At 37.5% G+C, this 23083-nt stretch overlaps 1 protein-coding gene across 3 annotated transcripts in view; it reads left to right on the forward strand.

The window, feature by feature from the left end:
- The first annotated feature begins 2775 nt into the window (after positions 1–2775).
- The window catches only part of DHX9 (DExH-box helicase 9), a 34585-nt gene continuing 14277 nt past the window's right edge, over positions 2776–23083 (forward strand). Inside the window, exons 1-14 of one of the 3 annotated variants that reach the window (XM_088128525.1) lie at positions 2776–2919; positions 3632–3770; positions 4593–4733; positions 5404–5518; positions 6480–6568; positions 7096–7244; positions 14390–14436; positions 15358–15494; positions 16748–16837; positions 16920–17081; positions 17269–17346; positions 20209–20400; positions 20972–21113; positions 21745–21827. In XM_088128525.1, coding sequence (XP_087984651.1) covers positions 3660–3770; positions 4593–4733; positions 5404–5518; positions 6480–6568; positions 7096–7244; positions 14390–14436; positions 15358–15494; positions 16748–16837; positions 16920–17081; positions 17269–17346; positions 20209–20400; positions 20972–21113; positions 21745–21827 — 1536 coding nt within the window. In that variant the 5' untranslated portion in view covers positions 2776–2919; positions 3632–3659. Of the gene's footprint in view, positions 2971–3631; positions 3771–4592; positions 4734–5403; positions 5519–6479; positions 6569–7095; positions 7245–11098; positions 11235–14389; positions 14437–15357; positions 15495–16747; positions 16838–16919; positions 17082–17268; positions 17347–20208; positions 20401–20971; positions 21114–21744; positions 21828–23083 lie in introns of those variants that run through there. The other 2 variants (XM_088128526.1, XM_088128527.1) reach the window with 2 other exon arrangements.

Genomic DNA, 23083 nt, shown 5'->3' on the forward strand with positions numbered 1-23083 from the left:
ACACTGCCCACACCACTGCATTCTTCCAAGTAGTCTTCAACGGCAGCCCGATGTAGAATACATTGCAGTAATCTATTAATGAGTTGACTAGGGCATGAATGATTCTCTGAAGGCCCTCCCATTCTAGGAACGGGCACAGCTGGCTCATAAGATGGACCTGTGCAAAGGTGCTCCTGGCCACAGCTGCCACCTGCTACTCACGCAGGAGCTGTAAGTCCAGGATGTTTTCCTCATACCTCTCTCTAACCTTCCAGGATGTTTCTACTACCTTTCTTTTTTTCCCCAGGCAATGAGTATACACTAGTTCAATTTTATACACAAGGCTACAACCGTCCTTCATTTTACTGCCTAAGGATGCGTCCGGGGTATAGGTAAGCCCAAAGACATCCCTAGAGAGGTAGATTATGCTGGAGGCAGGCATTTTGTTTTGCAATATGTTAACTTTCCAGTTTTTAAAAACTAAGTGTCTTTTTAACAAATCAGGACAACAAACTTGTTGGGTGACTGTATGGCACCTTTTATTTCCCAAGTTTCAGTAAAGCCAAATAAGAAGACTTGAGATGAGGCTTTTAACAGAGGTTTTATTGGCCAAGGAAACCACCTGGATGGCTCAAGGAGTCTTGCCCAGAACCACACCTTGCAAAGCAAGCAACAAAGATTTTATAGGCATATTCAGATATTTCAGATAGTACATCCCCTCATATCCATACAAGGGAATTTTGGGATGACCCAGGGAAAAGTAAAGGTGGGCCTAAAGAGGTGAATCTAAGTTTAAATACCTAACTTCTTTGGAATTTAGGGCCTCTCTCGTTGCAACTTCTCTCCCTGGTACCGATCTAATTTATGGCTTCAGGCATCTGGCTTTTAAGGAAAATGGGGTGGGGGAATTCTGTGTTCTCTTAGAAGGCAATCAGGTATTCAACAAAGGGATAAGGTGGGGGAAAGAAACGCTGTGCTCCTTACAAAGCAAGTTAATCCTTTGTAAATAAGATAGAGTGCACTATCACATGCATGCCCACACATTATGAGAGAGAGTAAAATTGTGTACTAAAATAATGCCCTTCATGACCAAGGAGGGTTTACTGGGTATATTAGTGTGTCTGGACACCACGGTTTGGGATTCCAAATCCAACGTTTTGGAGTAAAAAACATTGCCATGAATAATATGTGATTCTGATGAAAGGGGACTTTGGTTTTCACACGTTACATGGACTTGTAAATATATGTAATCGTATATTTTGCATTTGTTCTAGTTTGTTGAATAGGATATTTATCTTGATCTTTTCCACCCAGAAAAATTAAATGAGAAGAAACAGACTAACACCTGGTAAATTTTACAGAGCATCATAGCGTACACTTATCCACAGCTCTTAGCTCAAACTGCTGCAGTGTATCATCACTGAATTACAGCCAACCCTGGACAGTGCTAATTTAGTTTCATGGGTCTTCACTTGTACGTTCTTACTTTTACATCTTGCAACATCTTAAATGTTACTCATCAATCACAATGCACAAGACTTAGATAATCAGCTTTGTCACGTCCCCTCAACTAATAATTTTGTGACATATCTTTGGAGAAGGTACATCCATGTGGTCACTAAAAGTCAACACTGACTTGATGGCACTTAATTGATTGATACATAAAAGCAGGGCTTGTTCATTGATGTATGCTTTTATATTTGCCAAGTTTTTCTGCTTTCAAAATGTTTAAGAGAGCACTTTGTTATGAAAATATAAATAGAATAAATGAACATAAAGAAAAAGCTGGTTGAATGTTTAAATGTCTTTGAAATAGTCTGCTGCAAATATGAAAGATGACATTCTCTTACAGGAGAAATTCCTACAAAGGCTCCAATATGAAACAGAATAATTTTAATTCTATCTGGGCTTAAGCAAAGTCAGTAGTATTCTACAAACTTGCAGAAGTTAATTTGGCAATAATTTAGCAATTTTATGTTGCCACCTAAAACAAATCAAGCTTCTTTTATATACATATAAGCTTATGTTGAACCTGCACCCTCAGATTTTCATTATGATTTGAGCTATCTGTATCATTCCCTATTCCCCAACCCTGCAATCATGAATCTATGAAATGGTCCTTGAACACGTAAGCCATTATTTGTTATTCATTTAAGATGCCGCAAGAGTTGTGTTTGCTAAGACTAAGAGTTCCCTTTCTGTAGATTCTCATTTGAAGAGTACAGTATCGCCAGTAGGGCTTCTGCGATGACCCCTTAGCATTTCATCATTTAGTCATTACCCTAGGGACAAGTTCTGTAAGCTTTTTCTCAGTCATAGTTTTTATTTTTATGTGATTTCCATGAATGAATGAATGAATGAATATATTACACAATTCCCATTTGGAAAGCCTATTCACGCCGTTTCTATCACACGCTGCAATTCTATGTCTTCCCACGGGAGGCGCTTTACTCCTTGCTCCACCGCAGGGACATTCTTCAAAGCAAGGCTATCGATCGTGCAGCCTTGCTCTGTTCAACCTCGAAGCCGCCGCCGCCGCCGCCATCTTGCGGCGCGCGGTGAACGGGAGTCTACGAGAAACGACTTGAGCAGGGCAGGGGGCCTCCCGCGCTGTCTCACCCTGCTTGAGACAAAGTTCTCCGGACCGGATCAAGTTGTGTCTAATTTTTTTTTTAATAACCTATACGTATGTGTTTTTGCACAACGGGGCCGTTGGTTTGGGGATGTAAACAGTCCAGAAAATCTGGGAGGGAGTGCGCAGACGCGACCGGCACGAGCAGAACGCGCACGTGCAGACGGAAGAGCGAAAAAAAGCAAGCGCCGAAGGGCATGCGCAGTAGAGCTGCTTGGTCAAGGGTGGGAGCACGGCCCTTTTTCTGCAGAGGTGGGAATAGCAGAGGAGCCGTCCCTCTTCATATGCATTAGGCTACAACTTTCACTGTACGTGGTAGTATCATACTGCTTGCGATTGTTCAGCATTTCTGGAGTCAGGTGGGAAGAAGTTAACCAATCCATCTGAGATTTATCAAATCTTATTTGCCGTGTTAAAAGAAGAACAAGCCTACCTAGAAGTGATTTCAGTACAAAGCGCGCGCGTCCGTTCAGTTGGGCACTAGATTTGGGTTGAATAAATGGGGGGATAGAGGGGACAGTTTAACTAGAATAGGCTGGAAATACGTTTTCCTGAGATTGCAGGGACCCTTTCCTAGTATCAGAAAGAGCAGCTAACAAACCAGTGGGAAAGCTCTTAATGGACTTTATACCAAAATTGTTTCTGATATAAAAGTGAATTGCAAGGTGTTAGAGATACTTGTCAGTGTCACTTTAGTTCTGTTGGTAAAATAGGAAATTGATGCAGTGTAAAATTAGCATATAGAAACATTTAACAACTGGATATGATTTTGAAATTTCTAAAACATTTAAATGTCAAAAGACAGTTTTATTACGTATGAGAACCATAAGGCTATGATTTCCTATCTTTGTTTTTATTTGGAATTGAATGTGTATGCATTTGAGAGAATACACAACTAATTATTTTCAACTACAACTCCTACATTTTTCCTGTGACCAGTTGTTGTTTTTCCATTCGTGAGAAGGCCTGTCTCTGTACAAATAAATTGACAATCTAATGCTTTATATTTCCACCCCATAGGTTTTGTCTACCTCAGGCTGCTTCTGCCATGGGGGATGTGAAGCATTTCCTATATGCTTGGTGTGGCAAGCGGAAAATCACCCCTGCTTATGAGATCCGTGCTGTGGGCAACAAGAACAGGCAGAAATTCATGTGTGAGGTCAGCATTTAATGACAACAACTCAGAGTGATTATCCATCAGCTCCCTTCACAAAGATTTATCTAAACTTACCTGATATTACATAGAGGAAGAGCTACAATACTTGGCTCAGCCAGAAATAGAGGGAACAAGATCATATAAATGGAGTGTATTTATTTAGGATACAAACCAGTTCAGATTAAGCACTTCTTTGATTCTTGTATTTCAGGGAGAGTTAAGCATGCGTTTAGCCTTCTTAATTAAATTAATGATACTAAAAAATGATACACTTATGTAAATTATGCCCTTATTACTTAATTCAGATCCCATCCCATCTTAACCTTTGAACCTTGAAAAATTAAACAAAAATATCTAAAGTATAATAAAATGACTACTAAAACATTTAAATGATCTAACATCTGATACTTAGAACATTCTAATTTAGAAGGGAAGGTTTATTTTTTATATTTGCATCATGACTGGAGCTTGCTGGGAAGAAAGCAGAGGTAGAGACTTGGATCATAGTGGAAAATGATCAGAACCTGTATTGATCATTTGACTAATTCGAAAAGATTGGTCATAGAGTGAATTGGGCAAGTGTGCAATCACTGCTGGGTAAGAGCAGCAATACATATTGCTACTACTCTCATCTGAATTGCACTTTTCATGTGAAACAGACCATGGGAGTTGCAAATATAAACTGCTGTAGGATTTGCTATATGACCATATTTGCTTTAAGAAGAGTTGCAATGCTATGCTAAATTGCACTTTGTTCTGAACTTTACACAACAAGCGGGTATGTTGCTGAAGTTATTTATTTAGCAATATATTTATATTTAATAGGTTCGTGTGACAGGCTTCAACTATATTGGTATGGGCAATTCCACCAACAAGAAAGATGCTCAGACCAATGCTGCAAGAGATTTCCTTAATTATCTTGTTCGAGTCAATGAAATCAAAAGTGAAGAAATTCCAGCTTTTGGAGTAAGCGATACTATCAGCTGCAGAATATATGTTATGTTTTATCATATGTGTTGCTTAGTTTTTTTAGTTTGCACACCATTTTGCTGTCTGGGGAGCAAAGGCAGTATAAAATAGTATTTTTATTAACAACAATACTTGAAACTTTTTTTTCAAAATCTGTTTTAAAAGAGACCATATTGGAAGTCACAAAGTATTTTTTTGCATCTGTCTGTGGAACTTGTTTAATATCTTTCAGATACTTGATATTTTAATTTATATAAAATTTATTTTGAAAAGAAAAACAAAGATAAGACACCATTGGGAGGGAAAGAAGCATTCATTTATTCAAAAGTACTTTGTCTAGAATTCAGTGGAATTTACTCATGTGCATTCAGGATTACAGGCTGAGATTTCATGAAGCACATTTTGTATCTTTAAAAATGTTAAGCTTTTTTAACCACACAGGTTAAAGGCTACATTCTTTCTTGGGGAGTTGGGGAGAACAACAGATTCACAACACCGAACAACATCAGTGCAGAGAAATGCAGTTGTATTTGCACCTTTGTTTTGTAGCAGTAAATGTGACTGGAAGCATTACAGTAATTCTATTTGAGAGTGCTTCTGGGTTGGAAAAGTGCACTCTTACCAGGAATGCAGGCTTGCAATTTACAGAGTTTTTGATCTTGCTTAGGCAGGAGCAGTGGGTACTCCTGCTGGAGGTGTCACTGGAGCAGAAGGTGGAGAAGGACTCGATGCTCCTTTGGGTGGGCCAGTTCCCCCTCATTTGGCTCTCAAATCGGAAACGGGTAAGTCGTTCAACCTTTGCACACTCAATACATTGCATGTGTTGCCAGACAAATTACAGCTGTGCTTATTAGGCAATGGAAGTTCAGTCCCATCCATCATGATAGTTATATGAATTAATTATTTATTTGCTTTTTTACATTTAATCTAGATTCACATCAGAGTTCTTGACAAAGTATTTGTAAAATTTGTTTTCCTCTAATAAAAAGTTGTTTCACATAGATTACAATGTCAAACATTCTACATTGTTTTTTCTTGTTGATGGTTTTAGATTGATTTTATGTGATATATCTATTATTTATTTATTGTATTTTTAATTCATTTGTACCCTGCTCAGAGATCTCCAAATATCAGGCAATGTGTTAAACAAAATTTGTAAAAAATGGGTCCAAATCATTTTTTTCTTAATTTTTGTTTCTCTTTTTTCCCCAATCTAAATTACTGAAATACTTGTCCTTGGGATTGGGGAAAAACTGGAATTTCTGATCAGAAAAAATCAAAGTACATTTCCATTTATTCTTTGGCATTTATTCTCTCACACTTAGAGCAAGTAATTTAAAAAGTTAGAGTTGACCAACTTTAAATAAGTTGTAAACAGAGGGGGTCAAACATTCTCCTTTCCCCAGACCTAAGCTACTATTCCTGGTTGTTCTAGTTTATTAGAAGTTATTAAGATAAATGAACAAGCATCTTCTAGTTGTCACTGGACTGTCTTTTTCTGTCTTCACATGTTTTTAATTTAATGTAATCACAAATTATAGTAAATCTTGAAGGCTGCTCAGAAAGGGAATATCTATTACTGTGTTTACTAATAAGGGTGCTGCATTGTTCACACTTTCAAATGAAGATTATTAGGGCAGGACAAGGACAGGATTTGTGAGATTTGGACATTTATATTGAAATTATTCACATCACAGATTTTATGCTATTAGTAATCATCAGTATTTATTTCCCCATCACTAGATTTTGCTCCTCCTCCTGGAGCTCAGTGGGATCGTGGAGCTAACCTGAAGGATTATTATTCCAGAAAGGAAGAACAGGAGGCACAGGCTGTAAGTTTTTTTTTTTCTCCCTAAGATTTATTAGCCAAGCTGAATTTTCATTATAAAGATTTTGTCTGTCATCAGAGCTATGATTTTCTTGATTAAGTAAAATAAGATAATGATAGAAAGAATAACATAGTCTAATACAGATATCCTTTAGAATATATAACACTGTATATAATCATGCCAAAATATTGACAATTTTTACTCCTTGATTAACAGATGGTACAAATACTGTCTAGTTATTTTTACTCTTTTGCTATCCAAATAATCTGTGGTAATATATCTGATTTATAATACGATATTGCTGTACGTTTTAGGAAAAAAGATTTCAAGGGTTCCTGTTGCTATCTGTTCAGAGTTCTCTAAATAAGAATATAACTATTTCTAGCATTAAATCTTAAATTTACTGAGAATAATCCACTTGGTTATCAGAGAATATAATTGAATGTTAAAAGATTTTTTTTTCAGTAACATGTAAGCAAGTTAAGAGTAGTACTTGTAACAGTTTAAAGTCAATTGTTTCTTGCTGCTAGACCTTGGAGTCAGAAGAAATTGATTTAAATGCTGGCCTTCATGGAAATTGGACATTGGAGAATGCTAAAGCCCGTCTGAATCAGTTTTTCCAAAAGGAGAAAATCCAAGGCGAATATAAATACACTCAAGTGGGGCCTGATCACAACAGGTTTGGTGGTTTTTCTTCATAGAGCTGATGATCATGTTGAAATACATTTATTTGTTAATCGCTGGCTTGTGCTCTTCATCTCTAAATGGAGAGGTACCTGACTGGTTTACCAGGGTAAGTAAAGACAGCATGGACTGTTCCATTTAAGTGACCTAAATAATCTAATCTACAGGTATTATTTCTTACCTCTTTGCTTGAATTTGAAAATTGTTTTTGATTGCTTTGTAGTAAGATTTGTAAAATGTACTTAGTTCTGTCTCATGATCTTTATATAATAGTCATAATTTGTTAAATTTGAAAAGCAGAAGATCCTATGAGAAGTGTTTGCTTTTAATGTGATATGTGAAGAAATTCAATAGCATGCCAGTTCTTGAAATCTGAGCTACATATTGAACAAAGTCTCATGGAAGAATGTTACTGGGCCCTTATTATAGGAGTGGAGAAGATACTACAGTCTGAGAATCATAAAGCACTTGTCTACATGTAAAAGATAAAATTGTTACATGCAGAAACAATATGCAGACCAAAGCAAAGTTAGAACTTTGGATTTGTTCTACATGCCTGATGTTTATGTTAATCCCATTTGTTCGGATATGCCGTTGCCTTCATGTAATTCCAAAAGAAATTTACAGTGTAAAGTGGATTTGTCAATCAAGCTTTGATTTTTGCAGTGTGTTTGACATCTAATTGCTACTGCAAAGCTCCTTATAAAATAGAGCTGAAATAGTTTTTTATCTTTCGAAACTTATCAGTAAGTAAATACATATTAGGCTTAGAAAGAAATCATTGTCTCTGCCTTCAGTTATCTGCTTGTTTCTCCCTGTTCTTCAAATATCTACAACAATTAACCAAGGTGAAGCTATTCACCTTCTAATAACTTCATAAATTAGTATCTGTTTTCTGGGTATCTCAGTCATATTTTTTTCATGAATACGACTCTGAAAAAATTCTAGCTAAGCATTTGCTTTTATATGATATATACCTTCTAAAAATGAAATATGCATCTCTGAACACTGAACATTTTAACAAGAAAATAGAAATTAGAGTTGTACATAGCTTTGGATTCAGTATTCAAAAGGTGCTGTGGAGCTTGTGGAATGTGAACATAACATTTGTCTGCTATACCTTAAAACAGCTGTGTCTTTTTCCAGGATCATGCTGCACAGCATTAATGAAAATGATGATTGTAGACTCTCTGATTTAAACCTAAATCAGCTTCAAAATGCTTACATTAACCTTTCCCAATCTGCTATCCTCCAGATGTATTGGGGCTGCAATTCCAGGCTAGCAAGGACATGCTGGCTGAGAATCCTGGGTGCTGTAATCCTAACATATTTAAAGGAAACCAGGCTGCTAACATATAATTAGCTACTCCATACGTGTGTTTGGTTGAACATTCCTTTCTTCCCTTCCCTCTTCTGATTTGCAGTTCTTGTTCCTGCAAATCACAGTTTTGCATTTTGATATCAAAATGAAATTGTTCTGCAGAAGGGGAAAAGAAAGAAGGGGAAAAGTTACACAAGGCTTCTAGTTCCTTCCTAGTTTGGCTCCAGCAAATGATAGGAAGATCTTGCCTGATCTAGGTTGATGAGTTAGATTCAATTTCTGATTTGAAATACTTCACATCATTTCTCTTTCAGCTTCCATTAAAGATATTTCTTTGTGCCTTTGTTGTATACTGTCAGGGTTACCAGATTTATTAATAGCAGTGTTCCTTTATGTTTATCAGCAGTCTGACATTCAGGAATGAAGTAGCTGAGACTTCTCACATTCTGACACTATGCCCAGAAAAACTTACTTGCCTAATTTCTGCATGATTCTTCAATAAAATTACCATTTTAGATTTTCTCCTCTATAGCTCTAGAAGTTCTACTTGTTTATAATGTTTTTCTTCAAGTACAAGCTTTATTTAACAATTATTTACTTGGTGAAGATGGAGGCATGGATGACAGTATGTTTCTCGGTCTGCTTGCTGTTTTCCAGAGAGCATTCCAGGGTGTAGGATTTGTTACTCCCAGGAAGGCTTAGATGGATCTCTTGCATTTTTAAAGAAGAAAATGGTGTTGAAAACATGCTATGGGGTATCCAGTTTTTTTGCCATAAATCAGCATAGCTTTAAAAAGAGGAATAATGAATGTAGTGTCATTTATAGCAAATCTCTTGAACGCTGCCTGAAATAAAAAGCTCTTAGAAAGCAAATTCCAGTGGAACTGGAATGTTTAAGTGCTATGTCCCTTTTTTCCATTCTCTTTTTAAAGTAATGATGTGAGGTTTTTAAAATATCATACTGAGAAATTTCCCAAAACACTCTCTTTCAGTGTTTTTCCCAGTAACTGACAGTAGTTGAAATGGGTTCATCTAGATATGGGGGGAAAGTGAAGGGAGTGGTATGTTGAAACAAATCCATGTTTTTATTTGGAAATTAATAATATTGGAATATTACTATTTTGATATATTTAAACATACATTCAGATATAAAAATTCAATAGCATATTTTTCCTTAATTGAACCTGTTTCAGCTTTAGAACTTACACTGAAGCTACAAAATTGGCATAAATGCCTAGGATTAAATCCTATTGAACACACCGGAACTTCCTTTTGTTGCATTGTGATCTAGATTTAATACTACCTTCTCAAACCTGGGGCTCTTATGCTTCCTTTCACTTTTCTGTTCTTTCAGGTGCCATGCCAGAAACTGCAACCTTCTTTTTCCCAATTAACTAGAATTCTCCGTTATACCCAGAATCAAAGTCTGTTTAGCTTAAATTGGATAGCTTTAATTGTAATTCTAACAAACCAGAATGAATCAGTGTTGTGCAGTCCTGGCTTTTCCCACCAATCACAGTTTAAACTAGTAGAAATTCGCATTAATGGATAACCCTGCTTAATTGAAAACTGGTAGTTAGTACTTCTAATTTCTTCTTACATGCCTCAGGGGCAGTAGGGAGAGCATATAAGCTCAAGGCTCCAGTAGGTTGTTTGTGCAATAAATATTTAAAGGTTTGATTAGTATTGTATCAGTTACTAAGTTATTAATTAGTTTATTTCATAAAATAGGGCATTTTTAAAAATAGACTGTTTTGTAGAAATACAACAGCAGGAATTTTCGCATTCCACAATAGAAGCAGAATAGATACCTTATGTTGGTGAATGTGTACACTTATTATTGGAAACTACTGTAAATGTATTTTTTGAAACATAAGCACATTTCCCTCTTGCACAAAGTTGGTGTTCCATCAGATGATGTGATGGAAGGCATGAGCGAGGAGGATCTTGGAATGGAGCTTCAAGGTTACAGGGAGGGGGAGAGGCATCCCAAGCATCTCCTCAGCCCCCACCCTAAAGGGTTCAGGGTTATAGTTGCTGTTGTTGGGGGTTAGAGTGAGTCTGGCGAGATTGATGTCAGGTTCAGCCCAAGAACCACAGCGAGATAAATCCAGGAACAGTTCAGTTACTTTATTAGCTTACACCTATTAGACAGAATCTCACCAGACTAACTCTGACCCCCAACAACAGCAACTATAACCCTGAACCCCTTAGGGAGGGGCCAGTCTCCTCTTAACTTTCACACGCTCTGGCTGGGGGCTGAGGAGATGCTTGGGATGCCTCTCCCCCTCCCTGTAACCTTGAAGCTCCATTCTAAGATCCTCCTTGCTCATGCCTTCCATCACAGATGAGGATTGGAAAAATGACTTCAATGGTGATTCAGTATAAGTTCTGTGCTGAATGGGGTGGCAACTGCGACACCAGAGATTTTTGCTCATTCACACATGTGCTGCTGCTTAGGCTGTACTAAGCAATCACATGGGACTCTATTGTAAACTGATTTCTGGTGTCGCTGTTCCCCCCCCCAGGTGGAGGATACGAATTGAGTGCTGAATTTAAGCCTGGCTGAGAAACATACTGGCATCGGTGTCATTAATGAAAGGGTGGCTGTTGTGTCCCTGAGAGCCAGTGGCCTTTTGACTCAGGAAGCCGCTGTGCCTGAAGGTCAGTTTGTTGGTGGTTTAGGAAGGAGCTAAGAATCAACTCTTAGCATAATCTAGCTTGGGTTTTTTTTTTGTCTGCAGTGAAATAACTAATATCTTGACCTAGCTTTACATATAAATTATTCTTCCTACAGTGTAATAAGAATATATAATGCATTACAATTACTATTTTACCTTTTAAAAAAATCTGTGGAGATTGTCTCTGCAAGATTTTAAATCTAGTGATCTTTGCAAAACCTGACTAATTCATAATGCTATCCAGAAGGAATGCTCAGAATGATCTGTCTAGCTCCTGTGATGTTGAATATCTGATCTCACACTGCTTTAACAGTCCTAGAATGTTTAAATTGTATTTCCTTAGAATAACTAACAGCCTGTTTGTATGCATGTTTGAGGAGCTAGAGATATCTCCTGAGCAAATGACTTTGAACAAGCATATACCATATATACTTGTGGATAAGCTGAGAGTTTTAGGTGCCAAAATACATCCAAAAAATTTGGTTTGGCTTATCAGTGGATGGGCTTATCCATGAGTATATACAGTAATACTTTTTTAAGGTACCCGTATTTCCCGTATATACTCATGGATAAACCCATCTGTGGATTAGCAGACCTTTGAATTTTTAACCAAAATACTGTGAAATATGTGCCACCTCTGGATAAGCGATTTGTGAAAATTAAAACATATGAAAATTTCAAGGGTTGACTTATACTCAGGTGGCTCATTTTTATGGTATTTTGGTCAAATATTTGGGGGTCGGCTTATCTGCAGATAGGCTTATACAGGATTTGAAAATGGAATGCATTGTCAAAATAAGTGTGTTACAACCTTGTTCACTAGAACATTTAGGTAAATTGTCACAGTATAAATGTCTTTTGCCAAATAAGAGTATTCCTAACTCTGATCAGATCCCAAAACAGACTGAAATAAGAATCACACATGGAGCTGTCTGTATATATTGCTTAATTGGAGGCAAGTCCCAACTCGAGCTTATATTTCTTGGATATTTCACAGATGTGATGTCTTTATTGAAAGAAAGGTATGTATCTAGCCAGTCTAATCATATATTGGCTCCTCTTAGGTTAAAAGGCAGAGGTAGGCAAAATCCTAGTTGAGCATTTATTATGTGATCTGGGACTTTGATTGCTTATTGTGTGTTTTTAGTTTGCAGAAAGGATCCAGTAAATACAGTGGGGCAAAAAAGTATTTAGTCAGCCACCAATTGTGCAAGTTCTCCCACTTAAAAAGATGAGAGAGGCCTGTAATTTTCATGATAGGTATACCTCAACTATGAGAGACAAAATGGGGGAAAAAATCCAGAAAATCACATTGTCTGATTTTTAAAGAATTTATTTGCAAATCATGGTGGAAAATAAGTATTTGGTCAATATCAAAAGTTCATCTCAATACTTTGTTATATATCCTTTGTTGGCAATGACAGAGGTCAAACGTTTTCTGTAAGTCTTCACAAGGTTTTCACACACTATTGCTGGTATTTTGGCCCATTCCTCCATGCATATCTCCTCTAGAGCAGTGATGTTTTGGGGCTGTCACTGGGCAACACGGACTTTCAACTCCCTCCAAAGATTTTCCATGGGGTTGAGATCTGGAGACTGGCTAGGCCACTCCAGGACCTTGAAATGCTTCTTACGAAGCCACTCCTTCGTTGCCTGGGAGGTGTGTTTGGGATCATTGTCATGCTGAAAGACCCAGCCACGTTTCATCTTCAATGCCCTTGCTGATGGAAGGAGGTGTTCACTCAAAATCTCACGATACATGGCCCCATTCATTCTTTCCTTTACACGGATCAGTCGTCCTGGTCCCTTTGCAGAAAAACAGCCCCAAAGCATGATGTTTCCACCCCCATGCTTCACAGTAGGTATGGTGTTCTTTGGATGCAACTCAGCATTCTCTCTCCTCCAAACACAACGAGTTGAGTTTAGACCAAAACGTTGTACTTTGGTTTCATCTGACCATATGACATTCTCCCAATCCTCTTCTGGATCATCCAAATGCTCTCTATCAAACTTCAGACGGGCCCGGACATGTACTGGCTTAAGCAGGGGGACTCGTCTGGCACTGTAGGATTTGAGTCCCTGGCAGCGTAGTGTGTTACTGATTGTAGCCTTTGTTACTTTGGTCCCAGCTCTCTGCAGGTCATTCACTAGGTCCCCCCGTGTGGTTCTGGGATTTTTGCTCACCATTCTTGTGATCATTTTGACCCCACAGGGTGAGATCTTGTGTGGAGCCCCAGATCGAGGGAGATTATCAGTGGTCTTGTATGTCTTCCATTTTCTAATTATTGCTCCCACAGTTGATTTCTTCACACCAAGCTGCTTGCCTATTGAAGATTCAGTCTTCCCAGCCTGGTGCAGGTCTACAATTTTGTTTCTGGTGTCCTTCAACAGCTCTTTGGTCTTGGCCATAGTGGAGTTTGGAGTGTGACTGTTTGAGGTTGTGGAGAGGTGTCTTTTATACTGATAACAAGGTCAAACAGGTGCCATTACTACAGGTAACGAGTGGAGGACAAAGGAGCCTCTTAAAGAAGTAGTTACAGGTCTGTGAGAGCCAGACATCTTGCTTGTTTGTAGGTGACCAAATACTTATTTTCCACCATGATTTGCAAATAAATTCTTTAAAAATCAGACAATGTGATTTTCTGGATTTTTTTCCCCATTTTGTCTCTCATAGTTGAGGTATACCTGTGATGAAAATTACAGGCCTCTCTCATATTTTTAAGTGGGAGAACTTGCACAATTGGTGGCTGACTAAATACTTTTTTGCCCCACTGTATTTCAATCCAAACTAAAATTTTATTTTGCATGGATCCTTTAATCCTAATTACTTATTAATTTGAGAGCTTCATGGTTCATCTTCTAAGCTTTATCATTGCTCAGAAGAAATACAGACTACAAAACCCAAATTCTTTCAGCAGTATATTAACCCCTAAGGCATGGTGAGATTGTACATGTTTGGAAAAACTACTCTTTAGCGTTGCTTGAGGGTAGAATTATTTTAACATGAGTTCTAATTCAGTGTATGAATATTTGTATTTTAATGGGCTTTATCACAGCACTTATTAAATGTGTTGGAAATCCCTTGTTTGATCCCCCAGAACTAAAGTACTAATGTTGTCTTCTTTGTATGTGTTGCAGGAGCTTCATTGCAGAAATGACTATTTATGTGAAACAGCTGGCCAGAAGTAAGTCCTTGTCTTTCTGGGAGTGAACATCATGAGATAATATATCAGTCCAACTTAAAAGAATTGTCTTCTTTTTAGAGAAATTAGTGAGCCTGAATTGCTCCAGTACACTAGAATGCTTCATGTTGACTAGGAGTTTGCAGCCAAAGAACTTTTAGGCCAATTAAAACACTGTGAAATACCCTTTCCCACACCTCCATTGCCTCCTTGAGTTGTCACTATACTTACAGTAATGGTAAAAGTCACATCTGACAAAATCCCTGTCTACTTATTGTTACTAAAAATACAGTAGATATATCCCAATCTAAAGACAGTATTCCTAAATACTCTATATTTCTCTGGTTCCTTGCACATAATTGCCTGTCCTTCAAAATGGACTTAATACATTTCATTTCTGCTACAGTACATGTAGTTTACAAACTGAATAATTACTGAACTAAACAAAAAGGGCCTCTAATCTTATCCGAGATTGTTGTGAATTTCCTTTTCCTTTTAATCTCTGCTTTGGGTAAATAAGAATGAAGGGATATCCACTCCTGAATAAGTTAATAGACTGTGCTATCATTTTTATGGTCTGTTTGTACAATTGTGGCTGAAATCCTTTTGATAACAGCTTTCTTTATGTGTTGTTATAGCGCTAAAATTTCAAAGCTCACACATGGATAATTTTCAGCATTTGTGACTGTGCTTGTGTTTTAACCTTTTCGTTCTAAAGCACTGTTCCTCAAGCTTGGCATTTTCTAGATATGTGGACTTCAAATTCCAAAATTTCATAGCCAGCATAGCCATTAATGACAATTCTGGGAGTTGAAGTCCACACACCTGGAAATTGCCACAGTTGGGAAACAGTGTTCTAAAGCAAAGGAATCAAAAGACTGCCTTTGGTTAATCACTCTCACATGTAGAGTTCCTCTATTTCAGGAATCTTTGCTCGTGAGCATGGCTCAAATAAAAAGCTGGCAGCACAATCCTGTGCTCTTTCTCTGGTCAGACAGCTCTATCATTTGGGCATCATTGAGGCTTATTCTGGACAAACCAAGAAGAAGGAAGGTGAATCGGTGAGTTTTGCAGATGATACTCTGTAACTGGTTCTTTGGTATATATTGTTTATCTTACTTGTAATTCTCTTTGGGAATATTGTACTCCTGAAAAGCAGGATACAAGTAAATGTGCATACAGGTAGTCTTTGGGTTACAATGGCAATTGAGACCAGGATTGCTGTCACTAAGCAATGTGGTCATAAAGCACAACATCACATGACCACATCGCTTAGTGATGGCAGTCCTGGTTGCTGTTGTAACTCCAAGACTGTGCGGGTCGTTAAGTGGGAAGAGGTGGGAGTTCCAGGCAAGGAGCATGGGGGTGCTATGGGCAGGTGCTACGGAACACGGGCACGCTGATGGAGGCCCTGGGAGGGCTGAGGGAGGACGTGGGCAGGCATGTGCTACAGAGTGCAGGGGGGCTACGGAGTATAAGATCTGCTACTCTCTAGCAGGCTCCTTGGGAGAAAAAGCAGCAGGAGCAACTTGCAACCTTCCCTGCCAGCTTCCTCATAGACTTTGCTTATGGGAAACCAGCAGGGAAGCTCGCAAATAGTGATCATGTGACCATGGCTTGCTGTGACGTAATCATGAGCTGGGCACCTGAGCACCCGATTGCAATCATGTGACCGCAGGGCTGCTGCAACAGCCGGAACTTCAAAGACTGGTCATAAGTCCATTTTTTCAGTACCACTGTAACTTTGAACAGTCACTGAACAAATGGATGTAAGCCAAGAACTATCTGTATATGATTTAGCAATCTGTGGAACCAGGTGTAAAGTTTCTCTTACGTAAACAGTCATGATGTTGTGTTGCCCTTCTGTTTTCCTGGGGAAATAAAAAGTATTTCAGTAGTGGGCTAAAGAAACAAAAATTTAAATTAATAACTATAGTGGGTAATAAGATGTTTCCAATATGACATCAGCCAAGAAGACATTTGGAAAGTCAAGTATGTAAAATAAAATATATTAGAAGTGTTTCCTGCTATGATGTTCCTTTTCAGTACCTAGAAGCATGTGTATGCTTTCTGCTTCCATTTTTATTGCTCTTGTTTAAGTTCTCTAAATGTATTAGGTTTTAACATGGTCCATTAATATTTGTTTTTTAAGGTATATATGTGAATGGTTTTAGGTAATTGTTGTGTTGTGGGCCAAGAATACTCCATAACTTTTTTCTATGCATCTTTTAGAGTGCTAGTAAATATTTCAAGTATTTGATTTCTTATATTGTCTGAGCTTAATTTTATATGACTATTTTGGATACTCCAATAGGTAGAGCCTTATGAAGTCAGTCTCACTTCTGATTTGGAAAACCAGCTGCAAAGAATTATAGAAGATATGGGTCTTGAAGTAATTTCACCGGTGAGTATGTGTTCAGTAATACATTCTGTTTTCTTTCCTACTTGGGTAGAATTGTTTTAGATTTTTTTTTTTAACTTGGCAGCCTGAGGATCCCCAATCACCTGTTCTGCTCAGCATTGGAAAGTTAGCTCACTTTGAACCATCCCAAAAACAGAATCAAATGGGAGTTGTGCCATGGTCCCCGCCACAGTCAAACTGGAATCCATGGACTAGCTGCAATATTGATGAGGGTCCTCTGGCATATGTAAGTCTACAATTTGTAGCTTCTCATAAGTCTCTTGCTTATCATCACAAGTTCTGTTTTTCCTGTTTATTTCTATTTATATAAAAATGTGTATCTCATCCTGTACTGCACATGCACCATTCTGAAGTATACATAATGCTTCTTTGGAAATAGGTGAACTATACACTTAATTATCTTCTGTTTACAGGCTACACCAGAACAGATAAGCATAGACATAAAAAGCAACCTCTTGTATCAGCTGGAAAATGATCAGGAACTACAGAAAGTAAGTGTGCAGTTATTTGAATGTGTAGACTCCTGAAGGGTAGGTTGTACCTTAAAATAGAGAGCCAAACTCAAAATATGTATTTACATATCTTTACCCAGTCTTCTGCATTTCTGGAAGAAAGGTATATATTTCATTCTATGTCTCATCAAAAGTTTGCTTAACAATATGTTTAGAGGCGATATATCACAATATATCACAAGCAGACTGCAAAAATTATGATAAATGGAGATTTAACAGAACAGATAGTCATAACAAAAGGGACGAGACAAGGTTGTCCACTATCGCCCTTGTTGTTTGTCTTAACATTAGAAGTGTTGAACAGGAATATAAGAGAAGAGAAAGAAATAAAAGGAATGAAGATCAAAAAGGAAGAGTACAAATTGCAATCCTTCGCAGATGACCTAGTATTTATACTAGAGGACCCACTGGAAACAGCACCTAAATTAATTGAAAAGATAGAAGAATATGGAAAAGTAGCAGGATTAAAAATAAACAAAGATAAAACAAAGATATTAACAAAGAATATGTTAGCAAGGCAAAAGAAAGAATTGGAAGAAGTCTTGGAAATACAGGTCACAAACAGGGTTAAATACCTAGGGATATATATTACACCAAGATGTAGTACATTGAAGGAGGATAATTATGTTAAACTTAAACGACAGATTGCAATAGATCTGACAAAATGGGAGAATTTACAATTATCAATGATTGGGAGAATATCCACTATTAAGATGAATATATTGCCTAGGATCTTATATCTATTCCAGACAATTCCAATTCGTTTAGGGAAAGAGTTTTTTGATGATTTAAATAAAATTGTATTGAAATACATCTGGCAGGGTAAAAAGGCAAGAATAAAGCTTAAATTACTACAAGATGCAAGAGTAAGAGGTGGGTTTGCCTTGCCTAACTGGGAATTATACTATCAGGCGACAAATCTGATGTGGGTAAAGGACTGGATAACTTTAAGAAATAATAGACTATTGACCTTAGAGGGACATGACCTGTTGTTGGGCTGGCATGCTTTCTTATGGTATAAGGGAACGAAAACACAGGGCTACTTTAGAAGGCATTATATTCGAGAGGCATTGTTTTTAAACTGGGAGAAGACAAGAAGACAATATTATTTAAAAGTTCCACGATGGATATCCACTATTGAAGCCTTTTCTTATTCAATAACATATAAAAAGGAACAAACAGTTAGATATACTGAGATATTGAATGAAAAGGGTGAACTTAAAACTATGCAAGCGTTGGAAGAACAAGGTATAAAAATGAACTGGTTCTCATATTTGCAAATACAATCTAGATTCGATAAAGATTTTAAAGCAGAAGGTATTTATGATGAGCTGACTGTTTTAGACAAAATTTTGATGGGTACTGATGAAAAGGTGATTAAAAAACTTTATGGACATTTACTAGAATTTAAGATGGAGGAAGAACAGGTTAAAGATACAATGATCGCATGGGGGAAAAATTTTGGATACGGAATTGATTTAGAGAAGTGGCAAAAATTATGGTCTCAAAACTATAAAATGACAATGTCAACTGCATATAAAGAAAATCTGTATAAGATGTTTTATAGGTGGCATTTACCTCCAGCAAGGATTGCGAGAATGTACAAGAACAAGTCTGATAAATGTTGGAAGTGTCATCAGAAGCCCGGTACATATTACCATATGTGGTGGACATGCCCAGAAGCTAAAAGATATTGGATTAAAATCCACACATGGTTGGAAAAAATGATAAAACAACATATAGACTTTAAACCAGAGATATTCCTATTAGGAATTATACCTGAAACATATAGTAAAGAACTGAAATATTTGATTGTAAATGTTCTGACAGCGGCTAGAATTGTATTTGCTAAAAATTGGAAAAATGAAAAAGTACCTATGCAGGAGGAAGTCATTAAGAAAATTATGGAATGTGCAGAGATGAGTAAATTAACATTTGAAATTAGAGAGCAAGAAGATAAACAATTCTATATGATATGGGATTTGTTTTATCAATGGTTGGATGAAAAGATATAGTAATGTAATAGATCAGCAAATTATATAACAGAAACTTGACAAACTGATATAAATTACTATTGTCAGGATCTACGCAAACCAGATTCTTCGATTGTTTTATATGTTTTAATTACTAATTATACTTTTGCTTTAATTGCTAAACATAGATTAATAGAGTAATGCTGGGAATGTTATTCTAACCGTTTGCTTGACCTGCCATAAGGGGGGGAAGGAGGAGGCCAGGTGTTGTTATCTCTATCTTCAGCCAGACATCCAAGGCCAGGACGTGTGAGAACTGGTGGAAAGCGCGAAGAGCTGCAAGTGGGAATAGAAACCTAGAAGGGGGGGAAGTTGGGCTTAAAAAGACAAGGCTTTGCTATGTTGAGGCAGACTCAACAAACTATGATGCTGTGCGCTTCTCCTAAAATAAAGAAATCTGTAATGGAACTTTTTGGTCTCCAGAGGATTTACTGAACTTTGGGATTGAGTGTGCAGACTCTGACAACTATATATATATATATATATAATCAATGGATAAAAATGATATAAATCCTATTATGAAAGCTGGTGTTATAGACTAGTAACAAATGAATAATAATTGATAATTGATAAATATATAAATATGTGTTAGATAGATGACATGAGATTTTATATAAATGATGAGTGAAGATTATGAAAGGATGGCACAAATGATTGGTAACTGGCTGACACACGGTTTAAAATGGAAGATGGTTTTTTTTATGCTTTTTATGTTATTGTTTGTTTGTGTTTGTTGTAAAAAATAAAAAATTTATATAAAAAAAAAAAAAATTGCATAGTACTGATAGTGAATTGTTTCCTGTCTTAGATTCTTCAAGAGAGGGACACCTTGCCTGTGAAGAACTTTGAGCGAAAAATTCTAGATGCCATACATCAAAATTCTGTTGTGATCATCCGTGGGGCTACAGGTTGTGGCAAAACCACACAGGTTCCACAGTACATCTTGGATGAATGTATCCACAGTGGAAGAGCTGCAGAATGTAATATTGTTGTCACTCAGGTAAAAAACCTATCCAAGGCAATATTTCTAATTAATCTACTATTTGTCATTAATGCCATTGGAACTAGTTTCAGATAGGGATGTGTAGTGCTTTCATATCCAAAGCTGAAAAGGTGCTTTGTAGCAGACATGAGTTACACATCATGCCTGTTGGCCCCTCCTGAAAGATACTGCATTTTTTCTTGGATTCATACGGTAATCAGTCTGCAGCATTTTTTGTTTTTGATCTAAAGTGCTGCACATCTCTAGATCCAAATATATCTCCCAAATAAAGTTGGGACAAACTTACTTATTTGTAAAGACTGTACCTGGAGCAATATTTCATGTTGTGAATTACCAGTATGAATGTTTCAGCATCCTTTATTCGTACAGATAAAACTTGACTGCAAATAATTAGATTCCCAGCATGCTGTATTTGAATTTCAAACTCTCAAAACTTCTATAAAAATCTCACTTGAGAAAAATTGTTTGTGTGCCTTGATTCAGTGCTGTGATTTTTCTTGATGGGCTTGTTCCTTTTGGTGAGGTGATGTGGGCTTCCTACTTAAACTGTGATATCTTTTCTACACAGCCTAGGAGGATCAGTGCTGTCTCTGTAGCAGAAAGAGTTTCTTATGAAAGAGGAGAAGAACCTGGAAATAGTTGTGGCTATAGTGTTCGCTTTGAATCAGTGCTTCCCCGGCCCCATGCCAGTGTGATGTTCTGCACTGTAGGTGAGTGTTGCTTGTTATCTTAAAATGTATAGAATGGTTAACAGAATTTGACAAAAATAGAGAATCTCTTCCCATATTTCTCACGGGAAACATGAAATGGCTGAAGCTGTAAACCTTTGTTCTGCGTGCTTCCAATTGTCCGTTTAGAAATGGTTGAAAATAAAAGCATTTCTTGTGTGTTGGGCTGGGCTCCTCTAGACAGTAAATAACTGCCAGATCTATAATAGCATTTTGAAGTAGTTGTTGGATGTTTTGTTTCTACCATTTCTTGTTATTTCCCATAATGAATTGAAATCAAGGATGAGATTTAGAAAGGTTTTTATTTAGTTCCTGGGTTGTAAATTGGTTTTCTCTTACCAGTGTTCCATGGTGCAGGGTAAGAGCTGATAAAAAGAAAGAGGGAAGATAAATGAGCTGGTAGAACACAGCATGATTACTTTGCTTGCCTGTATGACTGAATCTGGCTGGTATCTGCCTAGTTTAACAAACCATGATTTTAAATGGATTTGCATGATGTGTTCACAGCTAGCGACTATACACGTTGCATTGCATTGCCTTCCCTAACCTGTTCAGTAAAGGAATCATTTGTCCTAATTAATTCATCCTCACTGATATAGACTTATTTTTTAAGGCGTCCTCCTGAGAAAGCTGGAAGCTGGCATTCGTGGAATCAGTCATGTCATAGTGGATGAAATTCATGAGAGAGACATTAATGTGAGTAAGTTTTGATTTTATCCAAGCAGAGCCTATTTGGTACCTGATTCTCTCTATACAGTATGTAGGTGTTCCTGCTGTTCTGCCATATGAAAGTGAGCACAGACTCTGTCATCATTTTGATGCATCCTGCTCAAGTAAACATATTTTTACATTAAAAATGGGCAATTTTTTAGTAGTTGCTTTGCTCACGTATTGCCTCTTATAGTTACAGTATCTAAAGTAAAAGTTATTCCCCTGGGTGGGAGGAAAAATATAAGTAAAATAACCTTGTACAGCTGTTAAGATCTAGCCAGTTTTATATAGTGGTGAAGGTGCTGGCCTAGAAACTGGGAGACTCTGAGTTCTAGGCCACCCTTAGGCATGAAGGCCATCTGGGTGACTTTGGGCCAGTCACTCTCTTTCAGCCCAACCCACCTCACAGGGTTGTTGTTGGGGAATAGGAGGCAGGAATATTAAGTTTCTTTGCCACCTTGAGTTATATATAAAAAAGGCAGGATAAAAATCTAATCATCATCTTGAACAAATCTGAAAAATACTGTCTATTGCATCCAATATCAGTGATTATTAGGAATGTACAGTGATCAGATTCAAAGGGGAAAAGATGATTCAGACGTATAGGGTCACTCAGATTATACCTGCTGAAACCTGCTTAAATTAAACCTTTTCCTGGGATCATGAGCAGGAGCTGCACAAGCCCAGCAAATGATACCACTTCTTTAAAAAGAGTTGCCGCCAGGTACAGCTTCAGTGTCCCTGTCTTGAAAACACCTTTTTTCCTTTGTATCAGGATCATTCCATAGTCCTAATATTGCAGTGCATTCTTAGTTGTAATATGGTTAAAAAAATAACCAGTGGCCCTTACAGGTTACATCTACAAACCCATCATTACTTAGCCTACATTATAGGAAGAATATTGTGGCATATGAGTTTTGGTGGTCTGGCATGGCTGCTGTTCTGGTGGTATGAGCCAGCCATTGGAGTGAGTAAAAGGAGCGGGGGGGGACTCAGCTCAGTTCTGGCCTTGAAGGGCAGCTGTGCTGTCACAAGAGCAGATGAGCTGACCTGGTGTGGGGAGATTTTGAGATAGTAGTCCCATTGGTCCAGCCTGGTCTATAAGTGATGGAGACTAGAGCCCTGGGGGGATACCGACCTCCTCAGTTGCTGGGGGACATGCTGCTTATCTAAGCTAAATATTGGAGAGAGAGAGGGACAAAGAGAGGAGAGAAAAGATATGTGCATGGAATGGACAGAGT

Source organism: Python bivittatus, unplaced genomic scaffold (assembly GCF_059951505.1).
Source record: "Python bivittatus isolate LINGU-HERP-01145 unplaced genomic scaffold, Pbiv_v1 ctg000700_np1212, whole genome shotgun sequence".
NCBI classification, from domain to species: Eukaryota; Metazoa; Chordata; class Lepidosauria; order Squamata; family Pythonidae; genus Python; species Python bivittatus.